The sequence below is a fragment of the Schistocerca americana genome, chromosome 10 (assembly GCF_021461395.2).
Source record: "Schistocerca americana isolate TAMUIC-IGC-003095 chromosome 10, iqSchAmer2.1, whole genome shotgun sequence".
Taxonomy (NCBI): domain Eukaryota; kingdom Metazoa; phylum Arthropoda; class Insecta; order Orthoptera; family Acrididae; genus Schistocerca; species Schistocerca americana.
Window position 1 is genome coordinate 202675037 of NC_060128.1, and position 27640 is coordinate 202702676.

At 46.3% G+C, this 27640-nt stretch overlaps 1 protein-coding gene across 1 annotated transcript in view; it reads right to left on the minus strand.

Moving 5' to 3' along the window:
* LOC124552396 (acetylcholine receptor subunit alpha-like) overlaps nt 1–27640 on the minus strand; it is a 354641-nt gene that overhangs the window by 29617 nt on the left and 297384 nt on the right. Inside the window, exons 12-13 of the mRNA XM_047126656.1 lie at nt 21714–21740; nt 17198–17217 (exon numbers count right to left, since the gene is read on the minus strand). Of these exons, the coding sequence (XP_046982612.1) occupies nt 17198–17217; nt 21714–21740 (47 nt within the window). The remainder of the gene's footprint in view (nt 1–17197; nt 17218–21713; nt 21741–27640) is intronic.

The following is a 27640-nucleotide window of genomic DNA, read 5'->3' on the forward strand; positions in this document are numbered from 1 at the left end:
TTAGGACAACACAACACCCAGTCCCTGAGCAGAGAAAATCTCCGACCCAGCCGGGAATCGAACCCGGGCCCTTAGGATTGACAGTCTGTCACGCTGACCACTCAGCTACCGAGGGCGGACGATGAATGACATTGTTTCGAAAACAGCTGCAGCTACAAGTGTTGGACGTTCTTCAGTGTGTCGTGTGATAAGTGAGTACAAGGCCACACACTCTTTTTAGTCTCCCAAGAAAGGAAAATTACGACAGAAACTTTATTTCAGAAAGTGTTGATGACTTCGATAGAAATGCGATACGAAGGAAAGTACGCGACTTTTTTTTTTTTTCGTAAAGAATTGCCAACAATTGACAAAGTGCTTACAGTCGTGAACGAAGATGCAGATCTGGGCAATTTTCGGAGAACTACATTTTATAAGTTATTGTGAAAAATGAATTTCAAATATGTCCGGCGTGGGCGCGATAGCATGCCTCATTTTATGGAGGAGTCGTTATCTTCGAACCATTAAACGGTTGAGAGATGAAGGCAGAACCACTTACTATTTGGACGAGACGTGGGTGAACGCAGGACATACCCGAAGTTACGTCTGGGTAGATGACACTATAAATTCCTCAAAACAAGCGTTTCTGTCCGGATTATCCACCAGAAGCAAGGGCCCGTCAGGTAAAGGGAAACGTCTGATTATCGCACACATTGGCAGCAAAGCAGGGTTCGTTGAAGGATGTTTGTAGACTTTCGAATCCAAGAAAAGTGGAGATTATCATGAGGAGATGTGCGGCGAAACCTTCGAAAAGTGGTTTATGTTCTTCCTCGGCTTCAGGAAAATGCAGTTATTGTTCTTGATAACGTGCCGTACCATTCTCGGAGAAAAGAAAAAGTTCCCAATGCGAATTCCAATAAGCACGAAATATCAGTGGCTAAAATCTAAAAACGTCTATTTCGAATGGTTCAAATGGCTCTGAGCACTACGGAACTTAATTGCTGTGGTCATCAGTCCCCTAGAACTTAGAACTACTTAAACCTAACTAACCTAAGGACATCACACACATCCGTGCCCGAAGCAGGATTCGAACCTGCGACCGTAGCGGTCGCGCGGTTCCAGACTGTAGGGCCTAGAACCGCTCGGTCACCCCGGCCGGCTGGTATGTGGAAGAAAGAAATTTTAGATATAGTTAAAAATAACAGAACGGCGCACAACGAATACGCAATAGATGAAATGGCGAAGAATGCATGGAAAACTGTTCTCAGAATTCCTCCGTACCACTGTGAATTAAACGCCATCGAGTTAGTGTGGGCCAGAATCGAAGGCTATATTGCAGCGAAAAACAAAACATACAAAATGCCGGAAGTTGAAGTACTGCTAGAAGAAGCAGTAAGAACGGTGACTACAGAGGATTTAAACAAGTGCGTCCTCCAAGTCGTAGAAAAAGTGGAAACTCAAATGTGGAAATTAGATTGGATTGGATTGTTTGGGGGAAGAGACCAAACAGCGAGGTCATCGGATTAGGGATGGACGGGGAAGGAAGTCGGCCGTGCCCTTTCAAAGGAACCATCCCAGCATTTGCCTGGAGCGATTTAGGGAAATCACGGAAAACCTAAATCAGGATGGCCGGACGCGGGATTGAACCGTCGTCCTCCCGCATGCGAGTCCGGTGTGCTAACCACTGCGCCAGCTAGCTCGGTGTGTGGTAATTAGACTGAATTATAGAGGAGAGGGACGAGCGGTTTGTTATAAACCTCAATGAAAACAGTTCGAGTTCGACAGAGTGAACCTTGTTTCGTCCTTTATCATTATTATTACTGGTATTGTTATTAAAATTAACAATTAATTGTGTTTGAATGGAGCGTTTTGTTAGCAACCTGAATGAAAATAAATCTGCTTCGACAGAATGGGAGCTTCCCGGCCAACAATGTCATACGATCATTTCATTTTTTCAACTCAGTTTAACATTATTGTTAAATTTATTTCGTACATTGTTGCCAAGGTTTCTCACGGTCCGCTGTGACAGCTCGGCAGCCAGCCGAACGCCCCCAGCTGCAAAGCGTGCGCCAAGGATTTCCCACACCCCTACGTATCACGTGGACACCGAATGCTGTCTCTGGAAACGAGCGTAGACGCTCACGTGACTCTGTTTGTGTTTCGTCCCAGCTCTCGGTGAATAGACTTTAATCGATGAAGTGTTACAGGCGGCCTGCACCATTTCGTTTCTGGAGGCTACCAGATTGTAGACGGGGTTCCGTGCCCTCGCAAGGTTTCCACAGTCGCCGTTAACGGACCTGGCTACGTGCAGCTCGTTTGAAATCCCGAGTGCCCGTCTTCCCCGCAGCTCCAGCTCCAGGGCTCCTCTGTGTGCCGCAGTCGTCAGCCACAGGGACTCCGGGTCAGCGGAAGGCGTTCGTGCAGACATTTGAAACTCTCCACATGTGAACAGAGATGTACGAGTATTTTATATGGCCTCGTAACGTCCCCACCAAATGGCTATGTTCGACTCCTTGCCTACTTTCCTCTTTTAGTAATCTGAAGAGTGATACCGAATATGGTTCAAATGGCTCTGAGCACTATGGAACTTTACATCTGAGGTCATCAGTCTCCTAGAACTTAGAACTACTGAAACCTAACTAACCTAAGGACACCACACACAGCCACGCCCGAGGCAGGATTCGAACCTGCGACCGTAGCAGTCACTCGGTTCCAGACTGAAGCGCCTAGAACCGCACGGCCACCGCGGCCGGCAGATACCGAATAGATTTAGGATGATAAAGATTATGAAGGTAGCAATTTAAAATGTTTAATATGTAATTTAATCTCGAAATTATGTAGTAACTAGTGAACCCGACAATGCTTTCCAGCAGCCTAATATGTGTGGGAATAGTATATACGGCCTAATCCCCCCCCCCCCCCCCCCCCCCGATCTCTGAGAGTAGTAGCTTCGACGACAGCATTTGCCACAGTTTCAATCCGCGAACGAGTAGGATTACAAAGTCTACGACCATTTAGATCATAGGCCGATAATCTATAAAAACAACTTTCCTGATTTCTGTTAAAACCGAGTAAGAGGAAGATAACAAAACAGCACACTCTTCCCTACACAATTTTTGTTTACAATTATGTACAAGGAGACAAAATATATACGGCATAAATAATTTGTCTAATGGTTGAAATGCCCTGCTATCGCAGTTAACACTGGCTGCGAGAAAGGAAACGGAACCGCACATTTTCACAACACAGCGGTTTCTCTCTTGCAGTCGCTGCATCTAAATGTTTAGTAGAGAATCGTGTAAAAATTTTAAGTTTTAGGTCAAGAACTTTCCAAGATTTTTGGAAACAACGTTAGACAACGTCTTGTCTTTATGTAGTGGCACAGATAATGCTTAGTCGATTAATCGTGTGCCGTTGTTGTGAAGATTTGAATTAAGTGTCTGCGCAGAGAGACTGGCAGCTCACCAGGAACTAGCGACGTCCCTGACAGGAATGTAAACAACACAAGAGAACAGGCTGGAAACGTAAATGTGCGGAGCTTAGAATCCGAAATATGAACTCTGAGTATTGTGAGCGAGTCGAACGAAGAGGAGCAAGATAACCATCACATTTTCAAAATTATGCCGAAAACAGATGGAAAAGGTACCGTTGAGACAGAATGGAGAGCAAAATGCATTCCTATCTAAAAATGCAATTAATGAAAGTAGCAAACCTATGACGACTGAGGCAATAACACAGTCAGTAACTGACACACACAAATTATTAAGCCAACACTCACAAACCAATTACAGAGGTAATGGTTCAGTAGCAATTACCATTGCTGATAATTTGTTCGAACATACTGATTGTCTCATAGAGCCATCTTTTTAACTTCCCTGTATGGTGTACGCAGAATCATCTGTAGTGAAGTCTCGGAATTGTTTGGTAAGTAACACGAACTGCCCCTCTACTTGCAGCTCAGATCCCGGGTGTGCCCGAGTCTCCGCAGCTATCAGATGATGTGCCGCCCCCCGCCCCCCTATCGGATGATCCGGCACGCCTGTCACGGCCGCGCCGGCTGACGGCGCCAGAAACAATGCGGCCGCCACATTGTGGCCCGAGACAATGGCGGCGCGCGGCGGCGGGTAATTTTGCAGCTCATAACGCGGGGAAGCCCCGGGCGGTGCGGGTGCGCTTTGTCACGGCGACGCCAGCGCCGCGGGCGGTAAACACCGGAGGCGAGGCGAGGCGACGGCTCCCTCACAATTAGCGGCGCGCCGGCAGCATGGTAAATGCAGCAGACACCTGCTGGCACAGGAGGGCGGGGGTACGAACCCTGGACACCGAAAGGCGCGGTGCCGAAGACACACAGAGTTCAGGTCCACATCTGTAGTACCGTCACCACAGTAAAACAGAACGCTCGTGTGTGCGTGGGTGTGTGTTTCGTGCATTCAGGGCGACCAACGGTAGGGTTATTAGCGCCCTCCCTAAAATATGATGAGCCAGTTGTGGTTGAAGCTGCTCACACTAAAATCCTCGAAATACGATTTCGCTTAATACACCACCTCATCCATTTTCACTCACATTCACAAAACCATTTGTACCCAGTCGTGTATAAGGTAAAATTTGCAACTTGGTCGCTGTTCAAATGTACTATTCAAACCGTACGTGAACTATAGCATAAAGCTACATAAATGTCAAGTGTGGCTGGATGATCGCTTACAAAATACCGGGACGAGGTAGCCAGACTGATGCCACAAAATCTTTAAAGTCTTACCACACTTGTCGCGCTGTCTGCTAAGACAGGCGACATGCCGGCCGCTGTGGCCGAGCGGTTCTAGGCGCTTTAGTCTGGAACCGCGCGACCGCTACGGTCGCAGTTTCGAATCCTGCCTCGGGCATGGATGTGTGTGATGTCCTTAGGTTAGTTAGGTTTAAGTAGTTCTAAGTTCTAGGGGACTGATGACCTCCGATGTTAAGTCCCATAGTGCTCAGAGCCATTTGAACCATTTTTTTTTTTTTTTTTTTTTTTTGGAGCATGCGACATATCAGCTGGTAACCTAGGCCCTGCTTGACAACAATTTTGATCATCTACAGGCTGGAAAAAATACGATCCGACGGCGTCAGAGAACGATAGGGGAGGGCAAATGGAACGAAATCTACCAATGACTACAAAATCACCATTATGGGACGACAGCCTTAAAAGGACAGCTAATCAGCAGCGATCTCCTCGAATCCATGACCTCCACGAAAGAATTTTTGTGGGTGACAATCGTTACCATTGTTCGCTACTCGATTCGTTGACGATGTCAGCTTTGCAGCAGTATCGGGAGGTAGGGAATGTGTCTGTTGGGGAGGGGGGTGGGTGGAGGACCCACACATTTCCTGTAGACATGTGAATTGAGGAAAAAAACTGAGTTCTGGTTTTTTTTTTTTTTTTTTTTTTTTACGATTCTATCAGTGATCTGCCATACTTATTAGAATAAAAGTCCATTCATTGCCTCTCCATATATGCAAAAATTTGAAAAAGTTGCGTTTAGATTTCTTTATTAACAACATTACAACTTAAATCGGCACATGTCGACTGTATTACTACGCTGCTGTTTCCATAGCACACATTATTTTAGTCAATTAACGCCATTACAGTACTTACAGAAGATCGTGTGAAACCCAGCTCGCGCTATTCCTCCACGAGACTCAGAGGTTCCCAGGTAGATGCTGTGTTTCTTGACGTCCGCAAGGCGTTCGATACAGTTCCCCACAGTCGTTTAATGAACACAGTAAGAGCATATGGACTATCAGACCAATTAAGTGGATGACATCGGAAGTTCACTGAGGCTTTTTGCGGATGATGCTGTGGTATATCGAGAGGTTGTAACAATGGAAAATTGTACTGAAATGCAGGAGGATCTGCAGCGAATTGACGCGTGGTGCAGGGAATGGCAATTCAATCTCAATGTAGACAAGTGTCATGTGCTGCGAATACATAGAAAGAAAGATCCCTTATAATTTAGCTACAATATAGCAGGTCAGAAACTGGAAGCAGTTAATTGCATAAATTATCTGGGAGTACGCATTAGGAGTGATTTAAAATGGAATGCTCATATAAAGTTGATCGCCGGTAAAGCAGATGCCAGACAGAGATTCATTGGAAGAATCCTAAGGAAATGCAATCCGAAAACAAAGGAAGTAGGATACAGTACGCTTGTTCGCTCACTGCTTGAATACTGCTCAGCAGTGTGGGATCCCTACCAGATGGGGTTGATAGAAGAGATAGAGAGGATCCAACGGAGGGCAGCGCGCTTCGTTACAGGAACGTTTAGTATTCGAAAAAGCGTTACGGAGATGATAAATGAACTCCAGTGGAAGACTCTGCAGGAGAGACGCTCAGTAGCTCGGTACGGGCTTTTGTTGAAGTTTCGAGAACATACCTTCACCGAGGAGTCAAGCTGTATATTGCTCCCTCCTACGTATATCTCGCGAAGAGACCATGAGGATAAAATCAGAGAGACCAGAGCCCACACAGAGACATACCGACAATCCTTCTTTCCACGAACAATAAGAGACTGGAATAGAAGAGAGAACCGATAGAGGTACTCAAGGTACTCTCCGCCACACACCGTCAGGTGGCTTGCGGAGTATGGATGTAGATGTAGATTATATCCTTCAAAAATACGGTAAGCTCGCAGTAGAAGGCATCCACGGTCAGAGGCACCAGAACGATCTTCGCCTACATCTTCCGACTCGGTGGCTTCTGGACCAGGGACCGTTGCCCGTAACTGATATGGCAGTTGTTTTCTCTGCACTAGGTTTGCGAACGGAATAGTGGTGCCAACTAAGCACGAGGTTATTATAGATTCACTGTAGTTGCAGTGGTTTACATATTCCCACAAAACTGCAAAAGTTTTGCACCGCTGCAGTAGCAAGTCTGCCGAGAGAGCGCGGCGGCGGGCAGCCGGATAACACGTACGTCGTGCTCGAAGCGCATTCACACCAGTCTGCTGTAACGGTGCAACGACACTCCAGAACCAAAAGTTCACAGAAGATTCACCAACTGACAGCTCTACTTGGCGACGGTATGCGCCGCTTAGTTCTGGCATGCCTCTGCGACGAGAAATCGACGGGTCTGCAAGCAGAGAGTGAAGACACGGGTGTGTTTCCCGCGTGGACCACAGAAGTCGTCGAACAGAGCTGAACGTACCAGAGCAGGCCGTCTGGAAGATCTTAAGACGACGCCTGAAGCTGACACCTTACCAGTTGCAGTTGTTACAAGCCCCGACTGCCGATGGCAAAGTCAGACGCTTTGAACATTCGGCACAGTTGCGACAGCTTACGGAAGAGGATGGGTTTCCTGAGAACCTTGTCTCCAGTGACGAAACAACATTTTTTTGTGAAGGGCACAGTGTGCGAATCTGGGGAGTCAGCGAAACCTCAAAACGTCGAGATTCGTGGAAAGTGAAAGTGTTGTGTGCAGCCTCACGGTTTGAACTTTACGGTCCATTTTACTTCTACGAAAGGACTCTTACAGGACGAGCGTATGTGGACGTGGAAATTGACCCGTGCAACAAATGGAGACCGACAGCGTAGAGTTTATCTTCCTTCGGGATGGTGCCCCAGCTCACTTCCATCACTATGTTCGTAAATAGGAACTTGAGAAACCGTGGTGGGGTTGATTATCAGCAGTTCGTGTCATGGCGTCCGACCTAACCCCGTGCGACACGTGAAAGATTCAGTGTTTTCGCGTCCTCTACCGAAAAACCTACCAGAACAGCGAGGTTGCATCGACAGCGCTTTAAAACAGCCTGTGCTGTGCTGAAAGTGGGAAGAACCTGACTATCGACTTGATGTCTGAGAATCAGCGAGGGGGGCGCCTCATATGGAGCTCTCGTAATATGTCAAAAAAATATTTTTCAGCTTTTCACAAAGGTCCATGACGCTATGACAAATAATGTAGCTGCAGTAATTCTGTAAAACCGCTGCAGTTATTTCTAATAAGCCCGTACTGTGCACCGTACGCGAGGCGTAGCACTCTGTCGCCGGACTCTTAGTGCCTGGTAAGATATTCAGCGGGCAGAGTGCGAGGGAGCTGGAGCTGCGGCAGGTGAGCAGCGCTGGAGCTGGAGCACCGGAGCACTGGAGCACTTGTCCAGATGAGGGCCGGAGCGCGCCGCCTTTGTGGCGCTCGCGGCGCCGACTCCATTTCTTTTGTGGCCGCTCCGGGCCCCCGGGCTCATTAATGTTGCACGGCAGGGGGGCAGGTGCAGGTCCGAGCGGTCCGCGCAGTCTCCTCACCGAAAAGTTCTGTGTGGCCTGCTCTGCCGCACAAAGGGTTCGCTAGTGTGCCTCGCAACGTATCGTGGCTTTGTAGCAGCAATTTATCAGTACCGAATTTAAACTCGGCCCGTGGCTTTATAAACAGAGAGCGTGGCTTGAGGGTTCGCTACACACAATATCGGAGATCCATCTCGAAGCCGTAACAGATACGAGCGTCCCCTTCCTCACTATTTGCTTCGCAAATTCATCCAATTTCCTTACAGTGGGCATCACTAGTACTCGGAAAGTACCGAGAAAACTCACTAATCCAGCAAAGAGATTCCCTTGCGTGATATGAGGGGAAGTCAGCGCATAAAGCAATGGCTCAGTTGGTCCTAGCATTTTCCTGACACACAGCTTCTCACCTCCAGCAACGAATTGCTAACGCGATGCACTGCGGCTTGCGGACCGCTGCAGGTTCTCCTGTGAGCTGCCTCAATCCAGGCGTCATAGCAAAGATGCACGTAATAATAGGCCCAAATCGTTTACGTCAATGTGGTGCAAAATTGTGGAACACGTTTTGTTCCATAATTATGCTTATTATGACGTATTTCGAGAACAAATGTCAAAACAGAGTCAGAAAGAGAGAACTTCTGAAACTCAGCTCGCAACATTTGAATGCATTTACTACCCAACAACATCAGGCGACTGAAGATGACGAGTCAGAAACCCAGGACGACACTGGCACTCGCTCCCCAGCGTGCGGAGAGTTCAGCAATAAAATTCGTCAAGAGAGCTTTACTTAAACGTGCAGAAAAATTGTAAGAACAGATCTGTCCACGACACAGGACAAAGCAGAATATTATACCGGAAGAAAAATCAGTACGACGGGGTTTGCCCTCCTCTGAAGCAAAAGGTAATGCAGTGCGTAGCGGCGGCGGTGGCTGCCTGAGAGTCCTCTGAACTCGTCAAACTGCGGAAACACGAGAGGCAGAGGCGCCGCCACTCAGTCTGCTCATTTGTACGGTACAGCAAAATGACTCTGCAACCACAACACTAACTGGCTCAAGCACTGACATTCCTCGTACGTTTTTCATTTCATATTCTAGTGGTTTAAGCGTGACGTTAAAGTTGCTAATTTTATCTGCAGGGGAGCACATTCTGATTATGGATGCAGCTCACTGGAGGCATTACATTCGTGCAGTTCACGCAGCGTAGAACCGAGTTGGCTTACATTCCGAAAAACAGTACTGGTGGCAGTTGAGAGTGTATGGATGTACGTCCAAGCTCTCCTCCCAAACCCCTGGATCAATTTCAACCAAATTTGGCACAGAAACATCACGCCTCACAAGAATCAGCTCCAGTAAGAGTAGAGATACGGGCAAAAATGTATTTTTTTACAGATCCTGGCGTACAGGTTGTCCTGCACAACAGGAATATTGCGCGAGAACAGTATTGTCCGGCGTAATCAACCGGCTTTGCAGCCTCGCAAACATGTCAGGCGCAGCGAACGATATCCTGGGGCTCAACACGTAGCCTGCCTGCCTGCACGACAGACTTCTTGTGGAGTAGTGTCGCTGTTGCACAGGCCACAGGTGCTGACCAGCATGAGATGGATTAGAGGGGGGGAGGAGGGACTTGACACAGAGGCGGGGGCCTGGCAGCTGCAACTTGTACAGGGGTAATGGGTAGGTGGGAGGCGAGGATGGAAAGAGAGGGAGGCGGCGGAGGAAGTGGAGAAAGGCGGGGTGGAGAAGGTGAAACGACAGAGGGAGAGGATGCATTCAATGTACGTGTCGAATGCACATGCGTGCGAAAAAAGCTAGCAAATTAATGGAAGATGATACTGATCCCTAAACAAGGCTGAAGAAAGCATGCTGCAGTGAAAAGAACGCCAAATCTCTAAGATTCACGCTGTTTCACTGACGTTCGAAACTTAGCACAGACTTCTGTGTGACGTGCTTTTAATAGTTTCCACAACGAAACTCTGTCTCAAAATCTGGCACAAAATCCAAAGGGATTGGTCTTATGCAAATTACACCAGCAGCGAGACACAGTCAGTACCTCCACTGAGCAATACTGGGTTGTCTTTGTGATGTTAGCGAGGACAGCCGTTGTTACTAAAGTCTTCCGGATTTCCTTCGTCAGAGGAGACGGAACAAACATCCCAGAATTCCAATCAACAACAGCCGCTGAGACGAGTAACTTAGAAGCCGATGTCCTCGGTGTAATGGAGCTGCTTAAATTGCTTAATAAGGTCGAGTCTTGTGGTCCAGACTGTACACCAACAACGCTCCTTTCAGAGTACGCAGATACAATAGCTGCACAGTTAGCAATCACGCACAGCCGTTCCCTCGATAAAACGTCCGTTCCAGTCTGCGCAAGTCACACCAATACTTAAGAAAGGACACGGGAGTAATCCGTTAAATTACAGACCCATATCATTGAAGTCGAGTCGTAGTACCATTTTGAAACACACACTACGTTTGAACATTATGAGCTACCTCGAAGAAAACGATCTATTAACATACAACCAGTACGGATTCAGAAAATATTATTCGTGTGAAGCACAACTAGCGCTTTATTCACACGAAGCAGCGAGCGCTGTCGACAGGGAACGTCAATTTGATTCCGTATTTCTTGGCTTGCGAAATGCCGTTTCTCTCAAGAGACTTCAAAACAAATTGCATGCCTATGGAGTACTGTCTCAGTTGTGTGATTGGATTCGCGGTTTCCTGTCAGGAAGGACACAGTTTGTAATAATCGACGTTAAGCCATCACAGAAATAATATATGGCGTTTCCAAAAAAAGTGTTATAGGCTTCTGCTGTTCTTAATCTATATAAACAATTTAGGACACAATCTACTCGCTACTCTTGGATTGTTTGCAGATGATGCTATCATTTACCGTCTAGTAAAATCATCAGAAGATTTAGACAGGATATCTGTATGGTGCAAAAAGTGACAGTTCACTCTGCATAATGAAAAATGTGAGGTCACCTCACGAATACCAAAAGGAATCCGTAAAATGTCTGTTGTACGATAAAGCACACCAATCTAAAGGCTGTCAACTCAATTACATACAGTGCCTAGAAATGATGATTACGAATAACTTAACCTGAACGATCGCACAGATAACGTTGTGAGTAGACAACCCAAAGACTGCGATTTATTGGCAGAATACTTAGGAAACGCAACAGGTCTACTAAAGACTCTGCCTACTCTACGCTTGGTCCGTCATCTGCTGGAGTATCGGCGTACAGTAAGGAATCCTCAGCACACAGGATTGACAGAGAACATCAGACAAGCCCAAAGGAGGGCAGATAGTTCTGTATTATCACGAAGTAAGAGAGAGAGAGTCACAGATACGAGAGGCGGCTTGCGATGGCAATTATTAATTTTTAGTTGCGGTGAGATCTGTACACCTAATTTCTATTACTAGCTATCTCCTCTGGATGCGAAAACAGTTTATTGACGCCAGTCTAAATAGGAAGAAATCAAATCGGAGCCCGTACGGAAAGATTTAAGTGTTCCTTTTTCACACTCTCTATTTGAGAGTGGAACGCTAGAGAAACAGTCTGAAGGTGGTTGACGAACCTTCCTTTCAGGCACCTAAGTAGCGCCGTAGGTGTAACACGTTTCCCGTCTGATATGGGTGCTGCAAACAGCAGACCTTTTGTGACACCTGACAACAAGTGTTCGTCGCATAGCATTCTGTCATGTGGGCTGGAGCATCTTCTTGCTAGGCATATGCACCATCACTCTGGACTACCATGGCATGTGCCGATGCGAATTCCACTTCACGCCTCGGCGCACCGCTTTTTTTTTGGTCATCAGTCTACTGACTGGTTTGATGCGGCCCGCCACAAATTCCTTTCCTGTGCTAACCTCTTCATCTCAGAGTAGCACTTGCAACCTACGTCTTCAATTATTTGTTCGACGTATTCCAATCTCTGTCTTCCTCTACAGTTTTTGCCCTCTGCAGCTCCCTCTAATACCATGGAAGTCATTCCCTCATGTCTTAGCAGATGTCCTGTCATCCTGTCCCTTCTCCTTATCAGTGTTTTCCACATATTCCTTTCCTCTCCGATTCTGCGTAGAACCCCCTCATTCCTTACCTTATCAGTCCACCTAATATTCAACATTCGTCTATAGCACCACACCTCAAATGCTTCGATTCTCTTCTGTTCCGGTTTTCCCACAGTCCATGTTTCACTACCATACAATGCTGTACTCCAGACGTACATCCTCAGAAATTTCTTCCTCAAATTAAGGCCGGTATTTGATATTAGTAGACTTCTCTTGGCCAGAAATGCCTTTTTTGCCATAGCGAGTCTGCTTTTGATGTCCTCCTTGCTCCGTCCGTCATTGGTTATGTTATTGCCTAGGTAGCAGAATTCCTTAACTTCATTGACTTCGTGACCATCAATCCTGATGTTAAGTTTCTCGCTGTTCTCATTTCTACTACTTCACATTACCTTCGTCTTTCTCGGATTTACTCTCGAACCATACTGTGTACTCATTAGACTGTTCATTCCGTTCAGCAGATCATTTAATTCTTCTTCACTTTCACTCAGGATAGCAATGTCATCAGCGAATCGTATCATTGATATCCTTTCACCTTGTATTTTAATTCCACTCCTGAATCTTTCTTTTATTTCCATCATTGCTTCCTCGATGTACATATTGAAGAGTAGGGGCGAAAGGCTACAGCCTTGTCTTACACCCTTCTTAATACGAGCACTTCGTTCTTGATCGTCCACTCTTATTATTCCCTCTTGGTTGTTGTATATGACCCGTCTCTCCCTATAGCTTACCCCTACTCTTTTCAGAATCTCGAACAGCTTGCACCACTTTATACTGTCGAACGCTTTTTCCAGGTCGACAAATCCTATGAAAGTGTCTTGATTTTTCTTTAGCCTTGATTCCATTATTAGCCGTAACGTCAGAATTGCCTCTCTCGCCCCTTTACTTTTCCTAAAGCCAAACTGATCGACACCTAGCGCATTCTAAATTTTCTTTTCCATTCTTCTGTATATTATTCTTGTAAGCAGCTTCGATGCATGAGCTGTTAAGCTGATCGTGCGATAATTCTCGCACTTGTCAGCTCTTTCCGTCTTCGGAATTGCGTGGGTGATGCTTTTCCGAAAGTCAGATGGTATGTCGCCAGACTCATATATTCTACACACCAACGTGAATATACGTTTTGTTGCAACTTCCCCCAATGATTTTAGAAATTCTGATGGAATGTTATCTATCCCTTCTGCCTTATTTGACCGTAAGTCCTCCAAAGCTCTTTTAAATTCCGATTCTAATACTGGATCCCCTATCTCTTCTAAATCGACTCCTGTTTCTTCTTCTATCACATCAGACAAATCTTCACCCTCATAGAGGCTTTCAATGTTTTCTTTCCACCTATCTGCTCTCTCCTTTGCATTTAACAGTGGAATTCCCGTTGCACTCTTAATGTTACCACCGTTGCTTTTAATGTCACCAAAGGTTGTTTTGACTTTCCTGTATGCTGAGTCTGTCCTTCCGACAATCATATCTTTTTCGATGTCTTCACATTTTTCCTGCAGCCATTTCATCTTAGCTTCCCTGCACTTCCTATTTATTTCATTTCTCAGCGGCTTGTATTTCTGTATTCCTGATTTTCCCGGAACATGTTTGTACTTCGTCCTTTCATCAATCAACTGAAGTATTTCTTCTGTTACCCATGGTTGCTTCGCAGCTACCTTCTTTGTACCTATGTTTTCCTTCCCAACTTCTGTGATGGCCCTTTTTAGAGATGTCCATTCCTCTTCAACTGTACTGCCTACTGCGCTATTCCTTATTGCTGTATCTATAGCGTTAGAGAACTTCAAACGTATCTCGTCATTCCTTAGTACTTCCGTATCCCACTTCTTTGCGTATTGATTCTTCCTGACTAATGCCTTGAACTTCAGCCTACTCTTCATCAGTACTATATTGTGATCTGAGTCTATATCTGCTCCTGGGTACGCCTTACAATCCAGTATCTGATTTCGGAATCTCTGTCTGACCATGATGTCATCTAATTGAAATCTTCCCGTATCTCCTGGCCTTTTCCAAGTATACCTCCTCCTCTTGTGATTCTTGAACAGGGTATTCGCTATTACTAGCTGAAACTTGTTACAGAACTCAATTAGTCTTTCTCCTCTTTCATTCCTTGTCCCAAGCCCATATTCTCCCGTAACCTTTTCTTCTACTCCTTCTCCTACAACTGCATTCCAGTCGCCCATGGCTATTAGATTTTCGTCCTCCTTTACATACTGCATTGCCCTTTCAATATCCTCATACACTTTCTCTATCTGTTCATCTTCAGCTTTCGACGTCGGCATGTATACCTGAACTATCGTTGTCTGTGTTGGTCTGCTGTCGCATCTGATTAGAACAACCCGGTCACTGAACTGTTCACAGTAACACACCCTATGCCCTACCTTCCTATTCATAACGAATCCTACACCTGTTATACCATTTTCTGCTGCTGTTGATATTACCCGATACTCATCTGACCAGAAATTCTTGTCTTCCTTCCACTTCACTTCACTGACCCCTAGTATATCTAGATTGAGCCTTTGCATTTCCCTTTTCAGATTTTCTAGTTTCCCTACCACGTTCAAGCTTCTGACATTCCACGCCCCGACTCGTAGAACGTTATCCTTTCGTTGATTATTCAATCTTTTTCTCATGGTAACCTCCCCCTTGGCAGTCCCCTCCCGAATGGGGGACTATTCCGGAATCTTTTGCCAATGGAGAGATCATCATGACACTTCTTCAATTACAGGCCACATGTCCTGTGGATACACGTTGCGTGTCCTTAATGCAGTGGTTTCCATTGCCTTCTGCATCCTCATGTCGTTGATCATTGCTGATTCTTCCGCCTTTAGGGGCAATTTCCCACCCCTAGGACGAGAGAGTGCCCTGAACCTCTATCCGCTCCTCCGCCCTCTTTGACAAGACCGTTGGCAGAATGAGGCTGACTTCTTATGCCGGAAGTCTTCGGCCGCCAATGCTGATTATTTATCAAAATTTAGGCAGTGGCGGGGATCGAACCCGGGACCGAAGACGTTTTTGATTATGACCACCGCTATTCCCCATGTAAACTCGCATAGTATTGCCGAGGTTCTCCAGTATTGGGATAGCACCTTAACAGTGGGCGAAATGGGGTTAATCGTGGCCGTGAGGTGTAGGTGATATGTAACTGATATTTCTGAGACATACCGAGTCTCACCTTCATCTACGATAATGATGTAGGCTGAAGCAATAAATTAAAATTTATACCAGTGCTGGGAGTGTAACCCAGATTCGTGCTCACTAGGCCAATGCGCAAGCTGTCGATTCAGCCTACATCATTATCGTACCTAAAGGTGAGGCCCAGTGTCTCGAGAATATCAGTTATATGCGATTAATACTCTATCACTGTGATACACTTATACACTGCCAAGTCACATTGATGTGACCATCTGTCAAAAGCCTGCGGACAGAGTAAGAGAGAGACAACGAGGTTTTGGAAGTACCGTACCGTCAACTGCTCTAGGTTTCTCGGTCGAGTATCCGCGGCGTGAACAGCCTGACGGAGGCCATCCCACAGACTGTCGACTGGCTCAGAATCCGAGCAGTTCGGTGGCCTCAGGAGTACGTGAGGTCGTGCTGGAGCTCCGCGACCCGCCGGCGTGCACTGGCAGGCTCTGCAGTGTCTGCTGGTGGGTGCCGCGGCGCTGAGGAGAAGCAAACTGCATCTAGGGGAGAATGTCGTCCCCTCGGGTCGATCCAGCGTGCCATAACCCAGGGGATGCCACGGAAACACTGTGCAGGATGGAACGTTCCCTTCTGCATCCTGCACGCTTCCAACGATTGTTGCAGGGTGTTTGGCTCCAGACATTTCACACCGATTGATTCATCTGCAAAGGCTCCCTCTCCCCACTCAGTGGACGTCCGGTTACGTTACTGACACGCAAATTCCGGCTCTCGTCGCTGACGAACAGCATCCAGAACGGGTGCTCGAACCAGACGCCCGCTTCGGACGTTCGTAGGCAGCGACTTTCGCCGAACGGTCATCGAGACGAGACGCCTGTTGAGCCGGACACATTTCTCCAGCCGCCGTCCACCGCTGTGGTCTGCGGCCCGCGATCCACCGCAGCTGTCCGCCACGCACCGTATACACTAATCACGGCGGCACGGGAACAGTTTACGAATGTAGCCGTTTCGGAGAGGCTGCCACACGTGGCCCAAAAGCCTACGATCGTCGTATAAATCGCTCCGTTTCTGCAATACGGCACGGTTTTTAGCATCCCTCGGACACTCTTTTTACGTGCCCTCCACTGCTAGTGCTGCCACCTGCGGTCAGTGAGCTGTTGTTGCACTTTGACGTCCGAGGTAGCTGGTGGTCACGTTAGTGTGATTGGACCGCGTACTTACTGGCCCAGTAGGCGTGTAACATGCTGAGAAATACCTGTTCAGCAGATTTGCACTCAGTGAAGTAACCTCTCGAGAACTGGTGCGATCATGCTGGTAGATTCTGCCCAGCTCGTGTGCACAGCAGAGCCGCCGCTCAGGCGGGCCACGGTTCAAATCGCTCTGAGCAGTATGGGACTTAACATCTGAGGTCATCAGTCCCCTAGCACTTACAACTACTTAAACCTAACTAACCCAAGGACATCACACACACCCATGCCCGAGGCAGGATTGGAACCTGCGACCGTAGCGGCCACGCGGTTGCAGACACGGTGTTGCCGTCGGCCACAGCCACCGCTGTGTGCGGTCGGCGGCAGTCGAAGAACCCACGGCGCGAGCGGCGCCGCGCCTCAGCTCTGCCGGCGGCGTTTCAAGCTGCCACGGCCGCCGCTTCGCGCACCATCATTAATTTACGTCAGCCTCGGCCGGGCCAGCGCCGCTGTTTGCGAATGACGCAGCCTAGACCTCTGTGCGGACAGCTCTGCGGCAGCCGCCTCTCTCTCTCACACACACACACAGCGCGTAGGTGACGGGGCTCTGCCTCTGTGTCCGGCACCTGCTGTACCTACTGTGCTGAGGAAAGACGGTCAAAAGTTCTCCATCACATAGATTTGTGGTTAAAATCGGGAATTAGTTTGGAATACTCTATCATACACCAGCTCTGATAATAAAACAAGTATAAACACGTACAGACTGAGTGCGTCTGTTGTGTATTTGCCTGGTGGTTCGCCTAGGCCGGCCGGTGTGGCCGAGCGGTTCTAGGCGCTTCAGTCCGGAACCGCGCTGCTGCTACGGTCGCAGGTTCGAATCCTGCCTCCGGCACGGGTGTGTGTGATGTCCTTAGGTTAGTTAGGTTTAAGTAGTTCTAAGTTGTAGGGGACTGATGACCTCAGATGTCAAGTCCCGTAGTGCTCAGAGCCATTTGAACCATTTGGTTCGCCTAGAGGGACGCCGATGAATATCCTTAACAATACTGATGTGTCTTTACCTGAGACGGTTCCACTCCAATAGACCTGATTCCTTCTGCTGTCTGTGTAGCAATCCGTTCGCATTAATTTATAATACACTGTGTTTGTATACATACCACATTACCGCCTAATGGCACGAAGCACGAGGTGGGAATTAACAAAGTGCTGTACTTGTAGCTATGCATCGGCAAGGCTGTTCTAGTAAGAGAACAGCAACACACGTTGGCTTAGCTCACTCTGCAGTGCTGTATACATTGCAGCGGTTCGAGCAAAGTGGCGCCAGCGCCACAGCTTTACAGCGAAGGTCAGTGCACACGGGTACAGAGTAAACGTACAGGCCGCGGCTCGTGTTCTCGCTTCCCGCGCCCGGGTTCCCGGGTTCGATTCCCGGCGGGGTCAGGGATTTTCTCTGCCTCGTGATGACTGGGTGTTGTGTGATGTCCTTAGGTTAGTTAGGTTTCAGTAGTTCTAAGTTCTAAGGGACTGATGACCATAGATGTTAAGTCCCATAGTGCTCAGAGCCATTTGGACCAGTAAACGTACAGGACTCATAGTGTACCCGAAATTCGAGAGGAAGTAAATAGTATGTGAGTAGCTCCAGTTTCCGTCTCAACGCTTATGATGTATCGTGCAATACGAGAGATAGCAGTGTGACTTGACGGTGCTAGAGAGAGAGAGAGAGAGAGAGAGACAAAGATATTCTTTATTACTGAGTGGCGGTTAGCTCTCATATAACTATTCTTAGTGTAGGAAGTCTTTGTTCTTGTTAAGAAGTAATTCATTAAGAGGTTTCATCCTTGTGAAGTAGAAATCGACGCCTTTGCGAGACTTTGAAGGAAATTGTATTATATGTATATAAGCCAGTGAACAGATAATTCATGTTACGAGAAGAATTTCATTGCCACAAAACTCAATAAAGATTGTTGATTTCAAGAAGGTACGTGTTTATTCCACAATTGACGTATTGGTCAATTATGATCCATTAATGAATACCAGATCGAGAACATTTCCGACGGGAGCGTTCAGTTCTAATTAAATAGTCTGATGCTTTCTTCGGAAAAGGAGTAACTTCACGGATCATTTAAATCCACCAATCTTGGACATTTCTTAAGAACTGAAAGCAAATCTGATTGCTATGCAACAGAGCCCAGACGAATATTTCTCCGCAACTCTGATGAACACTTCCAGCTTCAATACACCGTCTGCAGCAACTGGAGCAGATCGCTACAACAACGGAAGCGACAACATCGCCCTGTATCAAACCAACGGTGTAGGTATTCAACACAACAGAGCACACACAGTCACTCATACACATAAAGACAAACACAAGGTGGTGTCGGACACATATATAGAGGGGGAGACGCTCGCTCACTCAACGTGAGCGCTCACCACAGACTGTATACTGCAGCAGCGTCTCCGTGAACGACGTTTCGAGGGGGCGCGACGGCCAAAAACCCGTCACTACGAAAATAAATTACGGTGAAACGAGCGCAATAGACACAGCAACAAAAAACTGCAGCATGCAGCAACGGTCCGAGGTGTTATTCACGGTCTAATCTAAGCTTGAAGTATTTCGTATCCATCGTCGAATATTCGTTCGACAACTTCGTGGAGAACGCACGAAGACTGAGTGTGTGTGGGACACCAGCGGTGGAGCGTGGTGGAGGACTCTCAGGCCACAGAGTCCGCGGTCTTGTCAGAATTAAAGGGGGAAGGCCATCACAGCGTACTCACGAACAGTAAACTTCCATCTTAGAAGAGACTTATTGCTCGTGGGTTTGTTCTGCAGCAGGACAATGATCCAAAACATGATTCTAAATTTAACTTGTACAGAGGGCATGTTAGTACGAAAGATAAATGTGGGGAACTTAAGAATGTGATGTGGCAATGTTGGTCATCTGACTTAAATCAGGGGATGAACTTGACGGAAGCCAGAAAACTAAAGCCATCTAATGTTCAAGATGTATGGAATTATTTACAGACGTGTTGGACAGCAATGTCTGCAAAAACACAACCAAGTCTCATCTTCAGAATGCCAAGAGTTTGTGCAGCTGTCCTGACGACACTAAAATTTAAATCGCATACCATTGTACTTAACGATAGTTAGAGAAAATATTTATTTCGTTGTTCTATTTAGCATGTACGATGTGTTTGTGCATTGAATTAAAGTTTGTGGCTTTTTTCTTAAGTGATAGAAAACTTTTTACTGGTAGTATATATAGAAGAGAAAGAAACTTGATATTAGGAAAGAGGAATTGCATTAAGATTAGAAGGGCAATGCGATATAGCGAAAAGAATTTGAGAGAGCAAAAGACCTGTGTCAAACATGGGGCGCACCTGGAGCAGACATTTCCTCGGAATTATTGCTATAACAGAAATAATCGCGGAAAAACCATTGCCGCTGATTAAGCGAGATAAATGAAAGTGAAATACGCTGACAGATAGAGAAGAATGTAATAACGTCAACAGCAAAGAAAGGAGGTGTCGGCAAGTGGGAACATCACGGGGCCATACGTTCAATTGGAAACTAACTGCGTGTTGCTTATCGTGGGACCCTTAATTGATATGCCAGTTGGGGGCAGAATCGCAATGTCAGGCAAATCGCACCAAAGTAAGTTTATGCTGAATCTGCACACGGTGTGTAACGCAATCCTGTAACGGTCCTACCTGGAGAGGCTAGCTTCTCATATAATTTATTCATTAAATTAACTGATCAAAGTCCCCCTGCAAAAGTGCTGATGAAAAGGATTCTGGTGAGTGTTTATCTCTTAAACAGCGTTCTACAAATTTACAGTTACGTTAATTTTCTTCAAAGGAAAACAAAATTGATCAAGAATTTGCACAAGGAACAATCGTGTATATTAAATAAACCGAATATGTAAGTAGTCCTCACATGAGAGAGGCTAGTACAAACAACGCTACAAGGAGTCCAGCGTGCTTCTCAACTACGAGAAGACAGGTGAAATGTGTAATATCGATAAACAAGTGGGTGGTCGGATGCGGCAACGAGGATTTCGCGAGAAAACTGCCCCCAGCCACTGTAGAAACAGGGAGTGTCCGTAGCGCCGGCTTCTGAGGCCCGGCATCGGAACAGAAGGCCGGACTCTGTCGTGCCAGAGGTGTCGTCAGTTGTCAAGATTAAAATATCACCTCCAGAGTTCACAGCCGTGTTCGCATAGACCTTCTCTTCATAATTATGCTGTACAAATGGAGGTGATATTTTAACTACTGACGACGCCTTTGACACGATTGCTTTATGTATCTCCACTGCAGGATGTGATTTTAGTGTATTTTTGCTTCTGATGAAGGTATATTTAGATATATCGAAACAGTGGTCAAGGATTTCAATTAATCTTTATCCTGCAACTGTTTGGTTGTTATCATTTACCGTGAAGATTTTCAACAGTTGCTGCTTGAGCAACGTTTAAAAGCTTGAATGCAAAATCCCCAAGATTGTCTCCCTGTTACAGAAGCTCGAAATTTAGCGCGGACTTCAATGCGAGATGCTTATAATGGTTTCCACAATGAAACTTTATCTCGAAACCAGACAGAAAATGCAAAGAGATCCTCGTCGTATGCGAAGTATGTTAGCGTCAAGACACAATCAATGCCTCCTCTGCGCGATGTCAATGGAAATATCATCGACGACGGGCTTCCAAATTAGAGTTACTAAACACGGTCTTCCGAAATTCCTCCACCAGGGAAGGCAAAGCAAATATTCCAGAACTCTAATCAAGAAGAGCTGCCAACATGAGTAACTCATAAGTAAATATCCTCGGAGTAGTGAAGCAATTTAAATCACTTAATAAAAGCATATCTTCCGGTCCAGACTGTATACCAATTACGTTGCTTTCAGACTGTGCTGATGTAATGGCCCCATACTTAACAATCATGTACAATCGCTCGCTCGACGAAAGATTCGTAACCAAAGACAGGAAAGTTGCAAAGGTCATACCAAAATTCAAGAAAGGCAATAGGAGTAATCCACTAAGTCTCAGGCCCACACCATCAACGCCGATATGCAGCAGGATCTTGGAACGTTATGAATTAGCTGTAAGAGAACAGACAAGACGGATCTAGAAGACATCGACTGGCTCTTTACTCACACGAAGTTTTGGATGCTACCGACAAATGATTTCAAACTGATCTCGTATTTCTAGATTTCCTAAACGCTTTTGACACGGTACCTCACAAGCGGCTTGTAATCAAATTGCGTGCTTATGGAATATCGTCTTAGTTGTGCGACTGGAGTTTGGTAGTTGACGCTAACTAATGAAATGTGTGAGATCATCCACACGAGTCCTAAAAGTAATCCGTTAAACTTCAGTTACACGATTAAGAAATCAAATCTAAAGCCCGTAAAATCAACTGAGTGCCTAGGAATTACGGTTATGAAGAACTTAAACTGGAAAGAACACATAGAAAATGTTGTGCGGAAGGCGAACCAAAACTGCGATTTATTAGCAGAACACGTAGAAGATACTTGCGAAAGAAACTGCCTTCACTACTCCTGTCCGTCCTGGGACAAGTATTGCTGGGCGGTGTGGGATCCTTACCAGGTAGGATTGACAGAGTACATCGAGAAAGTTCAAAGAAGATCAGCACGACTCGCTTTATCTGGAAGCAGGGGAGGGAGTGTCTCGGGGATGATACAGGATTGAGGGTGGACATGATTAAAACAAAGCCGTTTCTCGTTGCGGTGGCATCTTCTCGCGAAATTTCAATCACCAATTTTCTCCTCCGAATGGGAAACTTTTTTGTTGGCGCCAGCCTACCATAGGGAAAACGATCATCATAAAATAAGGGAAATCAGAGCTCACACGGAAAGATCAAGGTATTCGCTTTTTCCACTCGCTGTTAAGAGATTGGAATAATGGAGAATTATTGTGAAGGCGGCTCGATGAACCCTCTGCCAGGCACGTAAGTATGATTTGCAGAGTATTCATGTAGATCGGGTGCTTTCATAAAAGCCCTGCTGAGCAACAGTAGTGGCGGAAGGTATGAGGGGAAACTTGGAGGATAATTTCCTGATGATGTTACATTTTTAGATGGAAATTTCAACTTACCAGCCGTAGATTCTCGCGTCATCAGGCCGGGTAATAAGGACAGAGAATCATGTGAAATTGTTCCCAGTGCCTTACACGAGAATTACGTTGAGTAGTTAGAGAGGCGGCACTTGAAGGTAACATCTTAACTCCGCTGGTGAGTAACAGACCCCCACTTTTCCACTCAGCATAGAACAGTGATCGTAACTCCATTATAGCATCACTGAATACTTTGGTTGCAAACAAGAAAACAAAGAAGTTTGTATATCTTCCCGTTTAGCGAGAGCGACTAGAAACATTAAACCAATTTCAGACAACCTGACAGGTTAACATGAAAATTTCATCTCCAGCACTGACAATGTTAAGCATCAATGGGCGACGCTCGGGAGCACTGTACGACATGTGTTAGTCAGGTACGTGCCGCAAAAAGTTGTGAGGGATGGAAAAGACGCGCCGTGGTTCGTCAATCGAGTTACCAGAGAGCTGCACTGCCAAAGACTCACAGGCAAACAAAAACTAGCCGAAGCCATAATTAGCCTAAGAGGGCGCAAGCTCGAAGCGCTCGACGTATTCGAAAATAAAATTCTGTCTACCGACTTGGCAAAAAATCCTAAGAAGTTTCGGTCTCTCGTTAAACCAATAAATGTATCTAATCCATTTTTCCGTACATTCTGTGTTCACAGTGGCTTTGAAACAGAGGATGACACAGAAAAGGCTGAACTACTAGACATCTTTTTCAAAACGGTTTCGCAGAGGAAGATCGCAGTGTAGTTCCTCCTTTAAATCGCCGCACAAGCTACGAAATGACAGATATCGAAATAAGTTACCGAGAGATAGGAAAGCAGCTGAAATCGCTTGACAGAGGAAAGGCTAATATACCCGATCGACTCGGTTCTACACGGAGTACGCGAAAGAAGTGTACTGTAGGTCTGTAGAAGAGCGAAGCATTCCTAATGATTGGAAAAATGCGCAGGCCATTTCCGTTTTGACGGAGGGTCGGCGAACAGATGCACAAAACTATAGGCCTTTATATCTGACGTCATCCCTGAGCGATAGCAGTTTATAGTTTTACTCGTTTATTGGCGAGTTTTGGAGGCTTCGCATGGTGTCATTAAGAAACGAGTCAGCCAGGCGTCTGTCCCGACAACACGAAGTGAGCCAGGGGGTGTCCGGGTTCCCAGAGCTCTGCCGCGGTCGCGACTTGCCCCGCCCTGGCTGTGGCGCAATCTCACTGCAAGTCCGCAGCAGCCAGCTGCCCGTACGTAGGCGTAACGGCGCTGCTCCACCATCGAGAGAAAATTCGGTGCTCTTCCGTCCGAATCACGCCATCCAACCGACTGCCTCTTGCTCGCCACCGTGTTTAGCCGTGAAAGGTGCAGCCCCTCTCCGTAGACCTGTCGTCGTGACTTCTCTGACGTACGGAGGCCTTGACGATTGAATGGAACACGGTCAGCAGCCCATACCGACCTCATCCACGTTAGGATGCGTTCGGTAAGCCGAGAACGAGTAATTTCTGTAGGGTTCCCCTGTGTTCGCGTAAGGAAACCGCATTTCTCGTCAGTCGCCGCGGCAATAGCTCGGAATCCTCGTCTCCGTGTAGTGTTTTCCAGAAAACGGGAGTCGGAGCAGAATAGAGGGCACTTGCGGCGACGCAGCCTGGGCCGCCTGCGATCCAGAGGGTGTGGGCGGCAGCCGCCTCCGCCCGCTACAGACGGGCTCGTTCTGGAGTCCAGGAAGTGCCGCTGTTTGCACTCGTGTTATCCACTGTTTGCGGAATTTGCTACGCAACTTGTGTTGCCTGATTAATCATATTGTTCTGTGGGTCTCGAACTTGTTTACTCTGTATATGCGAGCTGGGCAGATTCCCGAGCAGTCGTCCACGCAGATGAGGTACATCCCTCAGTAATCGCGGGACATTCGTGATTAAACTGAGCTTCTAGATAGCTTTGTCTTTCATTTTTGCGCTCGTTGTCTCGGTGCAGTTTCTCACGTAAAATTAAGAGATTTTAGCTTCATTTAACTAGAAAGTTATGTTTGGTACGTGTCGAAATTTTCAGTAAATAAATGACTTACAAAATGCACAGTTAATTTGAATCTCAAAACCAAACTACTGTCCTACAATTGATCCTGATTAGGAGACCCTCTGAATACAAATGTAACACCTGTATTCCTAATACGTTCGCCTCACTGTGACGGCATTTAATTAAGAAGCAGGTGCCAAGTATTTTGTTTAAATGTTAAACGTAAGAGCGGTTTGATCTGAGATTACGACTTACTATTTACGAGTGTTGTCCTCCTGAGCTCGCTTAGGCCTGCTACCGGCTGATTAAAGAGAGCAGAAAGTAGAGACAGGTACCCCAAGTTCTGCTCGTGTCCATTCAGGTCCCAGGAACAAAATGGTTACTATTGACATGTTTTATGCTCACATATTATGACGTATCTGGAGACCAAGAATCTCCTTTGTAGCAGTCAACAAAGGTCCCGAAAACAACGGTCGTGCGAAACCCGCTCGCTCTGTTTGTCCGCACAGCACACACAGGCGCGTTGACTGCTGAAATGTTTTCGGTCCAGTTCCGCACTGTCGACTCCCCGCCACCCTAAAGAACAAAATACGAGTGTGCGAAATGTCAGACCAACTATGTGACTGTATTCAAAAGTTCCTAGCAAACACTTCTTTGACAATTGCGAGAAATCTTCAGACGTACAAGTAATTTGAGACGTGACCTAGGGAAGTAATACAACACAATTTTTTTCACTGTATGTATGAATCACTGTTTAACGTTGCCAGTTGTGCACGTAATTCGTTAATGTTTAAGGTTTCATATTTTTGTTGTATAAGGGGCGATCATAAAGTTTCCGTCCGAAGGCTGTACAGTTCAGAACCGGTACACCAACCAGACAACATCGCCGTCTGGTAAAACACCGTGAAGAGGTCCGCAGATGGCCGCTGCACATCAGCGGAGGCTGGTGCTCGGCTGGTGCTCGGCTGTCCCCCACTTGAGTTGCGAAGCAGCAGGCCCCGCTGGAGCACGATTCCACAACGCGCGTTTTCGACTGACATGCTGCCCGACACAAACGCTTCATTGTGCGGCCAACGTCTACTGGTGTTTGTCTTCTGGTAGCCAGCTAAAGAACAACAGCACGACTGTCCCGTGTGGATGCATTTCGTAATAGTTTAGCTACAGTTCAGTTTCCAGCACTTATCGCACGCACGTCCGAAGGACACTCACGCTATGTTGCAGCAACACTCTCCAACGGAAACTTTATGACCGCCCCTTACAATATGTACACTGCGTAAAAGCTCCTGTTAAACACCTAAGTAAACTAAACGTGCTTTTTCAGGTTAGAATTCGATATGTCCAAAGAAAAGTGCCACAGGCAACTTTATCTTTGAGAATCGCAGTCAAGACAGAAGCCTTAAGAACTGACAGAGGGTGAGCTCACTCTGTGTGTAAGAAGGTGTATTTGTCAAAAACGGGCATTTGTAAGAAAAAATGAAACCTGTTTAACTCAAAATGACACCATAGTTTGTGTGGCAAAGGAAAACTTACATGTTACATTCTTTATTTTTTATTTTATGTTTGTATTTTATTAAGACGCAAGCTACGTTAGTGAAATGTATCAGATTAATTAATATATTTTTAGTTTACGATTATTTTCACCTCACTTTTTTAATTAATACGGTCGATGAGACTCTGTGACGTTCCTAACAAATTTACTTTAGTGTCTGATTATAATGCATTAAAAAATACAAATATTTTTAAAATCCCAGTCAGCTCTAAATTGATTTTGACTGAAATAGTTCCCCCAAACAAATTTCTCTAGCTGAAAATAGTTTTGTTCTAAAATTCAAACATATTCAGAAGTAAATTCTAGCTATGGCAAGGAAATTCTAGTTGTAACAGAGGCATTCAGTGTGAAAGAGTTTTAACTCGAAAGCAGGCAGCACAACACACCTGCTGTGCTAACCGGCCTACGTGTCAGTGGCTGGAAGGCCGCTTCTTACTCCTGACTTACAGGCTGCCTCTCAAAGCAGTTTGCTGCTGTTCCCACACACCAGTGGTCTGAGGCGCTGCAGTCGTGGACTGTGCGGCTGGTCCTGGCGGAGGTTCGAGTCCTCCCTCGGGCGTGGGTGTGTGTGTTTGTCCTTAGGATAATTTTGGTTAAGTAGTGTGTAAGCTTAGGGACTGATGACCTTAGCAGTTCAGCTCCATAAGATTTCACACACATGGAACAATTTAAGCCGGCTGCGGTGGGTGAGCGGTTCTAGGCGGTTCGGTCCGGAACTGGGCGACTGCTACGGTCGCAGGTTCGAATCCTGCCTCGGGCATGGATGTGTGTGATGTCCTTAGGTTAGATAGGTTTAAGTGGTTCTAAGTTCTAGGGGACTGATGCCCTCAGATGTTGAGTCCCATAGTGCTCAGAGCCATTTGAACCATTTGAACCCACACACCACTCCTGTAGTGCAGGGCAACCTATATACCAAGGACTTAAAAATACACACATCTGTATCTTCATAAATATTATAGCCGGGGCATTGTGAGCCCCCCTAGGTTGGTACTCTTGGAGCAAGGCTTCTGTGTCAGATTTGGAACAACTGTCTCAAAACTCTGCTTTACATACCACGTGATCAAAAAGTCAGTATAAATTTGAAAACTTAATAAACCACGGAATAACGTAGATAGAGAGGTAAAAATTGACACACATGCTTTGAATGACATGGGGTTTTATTAGAACCAAAAAAAAGAAGTATTGCTAGACGTGTGAAAGATCTCTTGCGCGCATTGTTTGGTGATGATCGTGTGCTCAGCTGCCACTTTCATCATGCTTGGCCTCCCAGGTCTCCAGACCTCAGTCTGTGCGATTATTGGCTTCGGGGTTACCTGAAGTCGCAAGTGTATCGTGATCGACCGACATCTCTAGGAATGCTGAAAGACAACATCTG